Here is a 10249-nt window from a genome sequence, read left to right on the forward strand (position 1 = left end):
AAGCTGACCTTGAAGACCTTGGTGGTTGTAAGCCAGGTTTGAATGGATTGTTAATATGACTCCTATCTACACCCCTATAAAGTCTTTCATTCAAAACTTTTTGAGTTTAGTTAAGTTTAGTTACAGGCAGAATGATGACATGAGCGCACACAACCAAAAACATAACCTTCTTGAGTTAATAATGAGTAGCTGGAGACTTTTTGCACAGTGCAGTACACTAATGAAGGGGGGGGGGGGGGGGGGGGTTGCTTGGTTTAGGGGAACTGACCCTCTGCCCCTGACCTCAAACAATGGCGTATTATTCTACTTTATAGTCGCCTTTTAACTTAAGTTACAGATGGTGTATGCATTAAATATCAACACCCTGGCCTTGAAAGCATACAGCCTTCTTTGGATCCAACCTTGGACTCAAGTCCAAAACATTCGGTTGTTAGTACAGTTATGACTTTGTCTTTGACCCTTAAATCCCTAAACTGATAGTCTTTGAAAATAATTATTTACCATACAGAGAGTAAGAACGGCTTACGGGAGATTTACTGTTATAAAATGTCCAATGAATCAGTTATGCAAAGTGTTTTCTTGAGTAGTAATGATGGAAGCCTGCCCTCTAGTGTCTCTTATTTAGTAGAACAGCCATGGCCTGTTAAGTTTTTTCTGCACACGCCTCATTGAACCGTTTTATTCTACATGCAGATCATTTGTGCTTTGGAATGTGAAAATGTATTAGTGTGGCATTGCGTCCTTCAGCGTCACCTTTTCCAGTTATACCTTACTGCATGCATCGTTGTTGCTGTCGTACCAGTGCAGCAATAAATAACCAGCATCTTGCATGTTGAGGTTCACCGGTGCCATCTTTGCTCTGCCCGTGTCTCTCCACACTTGTGTTTACCAGTGCAGGATCCCATGACAGTTACCATAGAAACTTCGGCGCCTGGCACCAGCAGAGCCAAGAGTGGAGTTCATTTCTGAAGGGTCTCCGTGTGCAGGAAAATAAAGCCTGCAGCTGAGGGGAAAAGCACGTTTCACACGATCTGAGAGAGAGTATCAAAAGACTCCTTTATTTCTTCATGTCATTTACAAACACTGGAAGATATTAAAAAGGACATTACAGAATTGCTCATTTTCATGGTTTGTTATGATCACTGGCATACATTAAGAGCAGAAAGGTTGTAATAGTGAATATTAACACTGATATAATGTTACAGATGGACAATTGTAGTAGTCTTTACTTGTCTCTGTATCTTTTCAAATGTGTATTTCTATGTGTCTCCTAATGTCAATGTCTCATGCACTGACACAAAAGATTAGAATAATTTACTGGAGAATGTCACATTGACTGTCCATTTACATGCTACACCTCAGCAATGGCAGGAAGCATACAGGCTCGAGTGCGTGCCTCCCTCCATGCCAGCCTGCAGTCAGAGATCCACTGAGAGATGAGGGACTGTTTGATGGCTGGATTCAGCCTCTCTCCCTCTGCCTTTCTGCAAGCTATGCTGGCCTCTGACCTGGCCAAGGTGTGTTTTGGGGAGATGTTTGGAACTGAAGTGTCAGTTTTGCTGTTTAATTCAGAGCAACTGCTCTCATGTTGTTGTGGGAAATCTGGATTTGAACCAAGGGCAATGCTGTGGGCTCGCACGCACACTCTGCTCTCCCATACGCTGCCGTGCTGCCTCATAAACCTCCCCTCGACAAATGCTCTCCTCCTACCTCCTGAGAGGGTAGAGAAGCTGTTCTGGTGTCCATAAATATACTCAAGAGGGTCAGAGTTGCCAAACTTCAGCTGTCTGTTTAGTTCTTTCCCCTCTGCCTGCTGCGCATCAGCAGCACGTGCCTCCTCTTTCGAGTTGTATTCAATCCACGATGGCCTCAGCTTCTGCTGCGCAGTGTCCTGCTGCTGTGTGTGGAAAGTGTCCGGGGAAACATCCCGGCTGGGAAAAGTGGGGTGGGCCAGGTGGCAGATGGAGAGGAGGTAGTCCTCCGATGACAAAGCCTGGCAGTGACCAGAATTATGGAGCGTGTTGGCTTCGTTCAAATCTCTAACCGTCTCCTCGCTGCCCTCTCTGATTGTGGGCAGCGTCAGTCTCCTCTTGGAGAGCAGTCTGGACCGCGGCCGCATAGCTGAGAGAAAGACAAGACGGGAGAGGTCTCATTTAGATGGGGAAAAAAACTGTGTAATGTGAAATACTGCATCCAAGTCTCAAAAAAGCAGAATCCTTTAGGAAAATATAATCACCATTTGGAAAACTGGATATTTTGATAGATGTGACACATTCCTGATAGGGTCAGATGCAGCGTATGCAATCTTACTTCCTAGTTTACAAAGTGAGAGCCCTGTTTGTGTGTGTCATTTATGTCGAAACTTGCAATATGTGTCTCCACACGATACAAATAAAAAGATTAATCTGTGCACTATTATCTCACGAACTGACTTATAACTTCTGGAGTTAATTTCTCATTCGTACACACTGTTGTGTTGCATTGTATTTGCAAAAATTTTTCCTCAGTTTCTTTTGAAAAGCCTCTTGTTTAATCACCTCATCAGTCTAATGTGTTTTTCTAATGACATAATGTGCATCTGGACATTGCTCACATTGCCCGAAGCTCCCAAAACACAACCGACTACAACTGCTGGCTGTATCGATAAAACCAAGTAAACATAGAAGCCTCTCCTCTCCCTTCCCTTCATTTCAGGCACCGTGCGCTGCTTACTCTGGAGTTGTGTGTGTTGACCGTTCAATATACAAACAATCCCAGTGAGAGGCTGCACACACAGATGACTGTTTTGTGGGATCTCAGACACGTAAAGCCTCAAACTGTTTCAGAGTGTGGAGCGCCGAGTTGTTATAACCCAGAGCGTAGCCAACAATATATGCTTGTATTGACCTCATGACAAAAATAGCGCAAGCCAAACCAAAATGCCAGCCTCTCCCAGTTTCTTCCAAGGTGTAACCACTGCTAAATATAGACCACACCTTCTGTATACAACAGCTAAAAATGGTTCCACGGCGGCAGCTCGAGGCTGAAGCACAAAACAGGCACTCTGTGTGTGTGTTCGTCATGCATTCTCAGGAATAATGTAAAGGTTTTCTGCTCAATTTGCCTTCACACTCACCTTTACGGATGATCTTTGTTGAGTCCACCGAATCTTTTCTTGTCTCTTCTCCTGGTGCAGCTTTAAATAGCAGCCTGCATCCGTCGCTCTCGTCCTCTCTTTTTTTTGTCTCCTCAATTTTATTTACGATCCTCTGTTTTCATCTGCTGCTGCTTGTTAATTGTGCTGTGAAGCTTCAACTGTCTCTGACCAGAGGCAGAGGCAGAATGCAGGTTTATCTTCTCCTCACATCCCCCCTCCCTCTCCTCCACCTCATCCTCCTCCTCCCTCTCTCGCTCCCTCTCTCTCTCGCTTACTTTTGGTTTGCCCTCCTTCCCTGCTTCTAAAAATAGACACACCATCCATTTCCTCAGCCCCAGCACTGTCTCTGGCTGACTGTTTTGATGGAGCGAGAAAAACAGATGCAGAAGAAATAGGGAAGAGGAAGGAGACTCAGACACAGATGTAGCAAAGGAGGGGTGATGAGAGAGAGAGAGAGAGAGAGAGGGAGAGAGGAAGAGAAGAAAACAACAAAACAAACAAACAAAGTGGAGACAGGTTTATTTTTTCCACATTTTTTTTCATCTTATAAGACGCCATTTCTAAAAATGTCTCATTGTAAATGAACACAGTCAGCCACTGTAATTTTGGTAAAATGTGCCAAAATGAATGATTCCTTCTAAAAACAAAAATGGAAAAAGGACTGCAGAGCTGTAAACATGTTGTGTAAAGTTTGTGACATACATCATGCAGATAATCTGATCAGATGGGTACGTTTGCTCTGTGTATGCATGTGTGTGTGTTTATGCGTGTGCGTGTGTGTGCACATAATGCAAACAACACATTGCAGTGATCATGGGAGCACTGACTTATGGAAACCCGTCTCATGATTCACATGAGTCAACAGTTCCCCTCTGCAGATACATTTCTGACTCTTTAGACCTTTAAAAATTGAAATGCTTTTTACACCTGATTGAGTTTTCATAGACCGTGTTTTATTGTGTTATTATGTTTCATTAATACTCAGTGGCATGCACTAGCAGACTGCAGTTTACAGAAACAAAGACTCAGAGCCCACCAGGAAACAGTCTGAATTTCTGGTTAAAAACACATTTAGACACTCGTCCAAAAACACTTTAGCTTGTCTTAAACTGGACTATTTGAAAAAAAGAGCATTTCGAGGATTTGGAGCAGACATAAAGAGAGTTACGTAAACAAAAACAGTGTCTCCTCTGCAGTTCGTGGTAAACGGGGCTGCTATTTGTCACTTGGGTAAAGACTTCAAAACTGGGTCGCAGGTGGTGGGATGCACACAATACTTTTCATTTCTCCTAATCAGACTTTCATTGCTGCTAAAATTGAATTGATTTCCTTTTAATCTAGAAGCCTCTTTTATAGTTTATTTGGGTCGTTCATCTTAAACGATAATATTCTGCTGGGCAAACTTCTTGCTTGTAAAGAGGATTCAGTTTTTGTCGGTCAGTTGTGGCCATCTTCCTGATGTACTTCAAGATATTTATTGTCTCATCCTGGACTGTGGTTCTGACACACCAGTCCTCGGCTTTCCTCCTTACCGTACAGTCTCAGGGTGCTGGATTTGGGGTGAACCCTTCTATGCATGGTCAGAAGCTTCCTTATCTTGATATCTTTAGCTTCTCCTCCTTTGGCCAGCTTATTATCCCAGCAGGGTGTCTGATCCCTGGCAGGGCATGGGAGTTGATGAGCAGGATTTTGTTCTTCCCATTCAGTTTACTCCTCAGGACCCAGGTGGTGCACAGGTTGGTGAGTCTGGTTTTGTAGTCTCCAGGGATGGATCTATCTACCAGGAGCTGGTGTTTCACCCCTCTGGTATTCCTACAAATTCTTTGCTCGTGTATTAAATCATGTGCCTCTTCAGCTTATCTGCTATGATATCTGTCTTTCTGGTATATCTCTTCAATCGACTGGCTAAGGCTGTAAACGTTAGTGTGGCAGTTTCCAATGCCTCAGGTATAAGCAGCTTGTACTTCTTAGGCGTCACTTTCTTCATTGCATGTTTCTGCAACTCTGATAGTTGTCCCTCTCTGCCACCTTGATCTTGGCCTCTACTATCTGCAATCACAGCACTATCTACTATCTCCAGTTGTGATAGCAGTTCTTTCTTCCGAATGTTGGAACACTAAGCTAGTAGTTGTTTCGTCGTCAGTCTGGATGTCGGGTATTGAAAATTCCATAGGTCACACCTCCTCTTCATGTAACCTCTTCCGTTGGGGTTACTTTTGTAGTAGCATTCCAACAGCCCTGTTCTCATCTCTTGCCACCTTGTGCCTTCTTCTTCCAGTAGCCCACTTCTCATCGCCTGACGAGGACCTTCAATTATCTCTCTCTCACTCACACTTGACAAACCAACATGTATTTAAACAACAATATACCCTTGTGTTTGGGGGAAACACTTCCCCCCTTACAGTATTGATGACTGCACGTGTGTGTGAGGGCGTGTGCTGGAGGCAGCGTGACCTATAATGTATAAAATGAGTCACACATCTGCCTATATCAGCCTATAGAAAGATTTCTGTCTTTTTATAGACCTCTAATGAACTAGTCACAAGAAACTAAATTTGCTTCACACACACATGCACACAATGGTGCCTGGCTTGCCTCAGTTACATCACTCAGACTGTTTAATACAAACAGGCACCACACTGACTGCACAAGTTGATGCTTATTTTGCTAATGACAAACACTAGGCACATAAATGACCGAGCTAGTTCTTACAAAAACAGCAGCAAGCAAATTTCTGAAAGAAACAACAAACAAAAGATTATTTTAAGCAACAGCTGTGATGATATCTGTAGCTCTATGTGTGTGTTTACAGGGAAATAGCTGACTTATCAAGAGCATACCAGAGGCTATTATTCTCAAGCTCCCACTTTCTGATAGCTTTCAACTGTACATGAGCATAATATGATATGATTTGTGTAGTGTAGAACTGGGGTCGCTGTAGCTCAGGAGGTCGAGCAGGTCACCTATTAATCCAGAGGTTGGTGGTTCAACCCAAACCTCAATGCCAAATATCTTTGGGCAAGATGCTAACCCTCAGTTGCTCTCTGATGCCTCTATTGGAGTGTGAATGTTAGATAGTAAGCACTTATATAGAACGAGCATAGAAAAAAGTACTTGGATGAATGAGGCAAGTTGTATAAAGCGCTTGGAGTGCTCAGTTTGAGCAGAAGAGCGCAATATAGGGACCAGTCCTATTCAACATTCAGAACAACTTCCAATTAGCAGCTACATCATGATATTTTTGGATAACAAAATTCAAACTGAAGACAGCTACCTTGTTAGTTAGTCCAAAAATCCAAAATGTAAAATCAACCGCCCATTTCTTTCTCCAAGCTTTACAAAAATTTTGAATTACTTTTTGTGTTTTTTAACCAACATTTGTTAAAGGTTGTGGTTATGATTGCTAAAACCCATGGGCTTTTTACTTACTCTAAAATCTTTTTACAATACAGCTTTGTGCTTTTTAATAAATGTCATTTTAAAAAAAGCAGATCCGTATCTACCACAGTATTAAAGTTTAATACTTATTCATTCAAAAAAGTGAATTGTTCATTCATCTAACAGTTTATATGCAGCTTACAACACTGTGTGACTGGTTACAGATAATGTCAGCACTGTCACAAAGCTGCAAGTCTGGACTTTTAAAGCTGATGTAAAACACATCTATTCAGTCTTGTTTTATGCATATCTTCTCACCATCATTAGCCCCATATTTACAACCACTTGTGTATTCACTAAGAATTAGACAGTCACAGGAGGATGGCTGTGTTTTGCGGCTGAAGGGAGCTTGAATGTGCTGCCTGAGGGATTCTTGGAAATGGTTGGATACAGCAGTTGTCCTCTGAAGGGCAGAGAGTGCAATTTTCCACAGAAAGATGATTATTTCCAAGAAAACGTTGTTTGCAAATTATTGAGAAAAAGAAATCAAATTATAGGGAGTGGACAAAATAACAAGAGGAGAGAAATAACACGTGTATAATGCGTACATCATTCTGCATACAAGCTGTCCGGTTTGAAAATGCATATTTATGTGGATGACTGTAATCTAATCAAATTCATGGTTCACAATTAACTGAAGTCTTACTTAATTAAATTTTCTTGTGTGGTGTTTTCTGTGATTTGCATTTTTTATTCACCACTTGTGATCTGTGGAGTACATTACTGAGTACAGCACTGTAATGAGCCAGGATTGCTGTCATTTACTAGCTAGTCCCAAAGCCATGAGTCAGTTTTAAAAAAGAATCCACATAAAATATAACAAACAAACAATAACCAGGCTCAGTACACCATGAGACATATTTGTTCATGTCGCCAAATAATATAGATTTGGACCTCGAGAGGCTTTTTTGCTTGAAGCAAGACTTGCTTTGCCTTTAGTTCTTTTTCTTTATCACAAAATCTAAAGCGCTCTGCTGTTTTACAGAGGCCTTGTCAAGCTAAGGTCAGTCATATTTTTACTAGTGCTGGTTCAGATCCTGCTTAAACATTTGCTCAAACTCCAAAAAACCAAACACATCCTTCAGGAAACCTGTTTGGAAATAAAGGCTGTTGCTTTTCCAAACAGGAAATGTTGCCTACAGATACCCTCAAGGTGTCTTCTTAAAAATCCCAGGCGGTTTACACATGTTTATGTTGTTTCTCTTCATAAACATGTAATTCTGGGCTTCATCTTGCTCACTTAGTTTGTTCTTTATCTGGTTAACTGAAGTGTTCCCGGAACTCGCCCATCTGCTTTTCCCCGTCTCATTATGAACTCCTCTTCTGCACCTGTAAAGCTGCTAGTTTCTGGGAAAGATTCTGTTTGCACATGTGGTTTGTGTGCGTGTGGACCACAGCTGATTTGATTCCTCCTGAATGAAAGATTCAACGACCTTCTTTATCGATCGTACCAACATGGGTCAAACCGGGTCAGTTAGACAGTCTTAACGTTCTTTTGTTCAATAAATTTCCAAGTCTTACAGAAAACATTGAACTTAAGAACCATTTTGGTCTTACAGGGGCTATCCAGGATTACTTTCTGAAGAAATGGCAGGCTATAAGTTATAAGACCAAACTTGTCAAATTGATGTAAAAGCAACAACAAAAAAAAGTCACATGTTTGGTTCACAATTAATAGGCTGCGTGAACATGTTACACCATGCTAGGAGAAAAATGCTGACTTTTAAATGTCATATACTTGGAATAGATCCCATATGTTTTACTCTATTGAAGTGGTTTTGATTTCTGGAGGACTATTGATTGACTATTGAGTTCAGGAACGCCTTTCAACATAGACTTTCATTTGTGAATCATTTTGATCCAAAAATTTACTGGTGTGAGCAAATGAATAAATTTCATTATGCCATTGAATGTGGCAAATATTGACATTCCACTGTAAATTAATATTTCTCTTCTTTTCAGACCTGAGGAGGGCAACAACTGAGCCTACGAGGATACAAATATTACACTTAACAGCATTGCAAGCACACACTGTGCTTTTTGTTTCTCTCCAAGTGGCACAAAATGAAATCTGACAGCCAGCGTTGCTGACCACGCAGCCTTAATTTGATGCACATGCTCATGTGAAGCATTTATGAGTAAATTTAATATTCTGATGACAGATACAATGGAACAATGGAAATGACTGTAGCAAGAGTCGCGTGGGCACTTTATGATAGACTGTACAAGCCAGGTTTGAAAAACTCAGAAACAGAACAGAGGGAGCATGTAAATGAACGTTTGTAGTGAAGTTTGAACTTTGTTTTCTAAATCTGAGTATGTGCTCGATGGTATTATGGTTGCAGAATTTGCAAATGTTTCCCCCGAGAATTGTGTAAGTGTGTCTCAGTCCAGGTGTCTGTAATGTGATTAGAAACTCTGGATGCACACTGAGATTTCTAAATGTGTTGATTATTCTGCAAAATGTTTTCTCGGAATCTTGTTGCGTAATCATATTTTGACGTGTGTAGAAAAAGAAAAATCTCCCAATCCGTATTTCCAAGTATGTAGAGATTTTTCGGTGCGTAGAATGAATAAATATAAAGTACTGAGGCACAGTGCACACTAAGTGGGGTGGGGTCACAAATATGCGTAAACATTTGCAGCTCAACAAATGCATTTTGTCAGTGTATATTTTCAAATTTGTTCACACATTAGATTTTTTTCATGGACGTACATTTCTGCACCGACATATTCTGAAAATTTCCAAATTATTTCACAAAGATTATTAAGGACACAGTGGTTGAGACACAGTTTCACAGCTCTTCAGATACATTTGCAAATATCGCTAGAGTAATACTTCCTCATATAAGCTATTTATTTAAAAACAATTTTTACTGTCAATAAGACAGAGCAAATAAGTAAAAATGTGAATAAATAAATGCGAAGCCTAAAAAGTTCACTTTAATAGCTTATCTCTGTTACAAAATGTCATGCATAGCAGCTGTTTTATTAGCTTGGCCTGTGCACCCAGTACAGTATAGACCATATGAAATTTATAGTGATCAAAGTAAAACCCATATGACATAAGAGAGTCATGAATCTTAATTACAAAAAAGGAAAAAGAAAAAGGAAAGGTAATTCATGTCCTGGGCTAAATGTTGTATACAAGGTTGCCAGAGGTTGCCAAAGTCAAATATCTTGTAAAGTTCAGGTCAGTTTATTTCCTGGTCATGCTACACCAACACTTTTACCATGATTACTTAGATTTTGTCCATCTAAACTTTGTCTAAGCACCAAGTATTCACCAATGTCCCTCATCAAACTGTCATACTGTAGCTTTACTTACACAGGTAACACCCTGATTGTAATAACATGTAATAACATTTGTCTTGATGCATGCTCAATTATACAGGTAAGAAATACCAAAAGGTTGATTCTGTTCATCTGGACGTAGCGTTTTCAATGGGAGAAACGTTTCGTAACTCATCCAATGAGTACTTCAGTCTCACCTGACCTTAACCTTATAAACAGTACATTTTCATAATAACTGAAGCCAACCCACTGAATGAACAATGGGCTGTGATGTCAGTTCTTTGATATTTAATATGAAATTGCTATTATCACTGATCAAAGACCACTGATCAATGATCAATACACCTACAGGCCAGTGGACACCCTTTCAATGATGAGGAT

General features: G+C 40.6%; 1 protein-coding gene across 1 annotated transcript; it reads right to left on the reverse strand.

Annotated features, from left to right (window-relative positions):
* Positions 1–1037: 1037 nt before the first annotated feature.
* On the reverse strand, positions 1038–3346 carry LOC146717550 (uncharacterized). The gene is made up of 2 exons (XM_085466065.1): positions 3116–3346; positions 1038–2121 (listed from the first exon to the last, which is right to left on the reverse strand). The coding sequence occupies exon 2, from the start codon at positions 2117–2119 to the stop codon at positions 1352–1354; it is 768 nt and encodes a 255-aa protein (XP_085322191.1). The 5' UTR covers positions 2120–2121; positions 3116–3346; the 3' UTR covers positions 1038–1351.
* Positions 3347–10249: the final 6903 nt, after the last annotated feature.

The sequence above is a fragment of the Copadichromis virginalis genome, linkage group LG2 (assembly GCF_057382275.1).
Source record: "Copadichromis virginalis isolate Kocher_CV1m ecotype Utaka linkage group LG2, C_Virginalis_male_GT1.1, whole genome shotgun sequence".
Lineage (NCBI taxonomy): Eukaryota > Metazoa > Chordata > Actinopteri > Cichliformes > Cichlidae > Copadichromis > Copadichromis virginalis.

What these genes read in the sequence shown, in the direction of transcription:
- LOC146717550 (XM_085466065.1), bottom strand. Translation starts at nt 2,119, where the DNA reads ATGCGGCCGCGGTCCAGACTGCTCTCCAAGAGGAGACTGACGCTGCCC.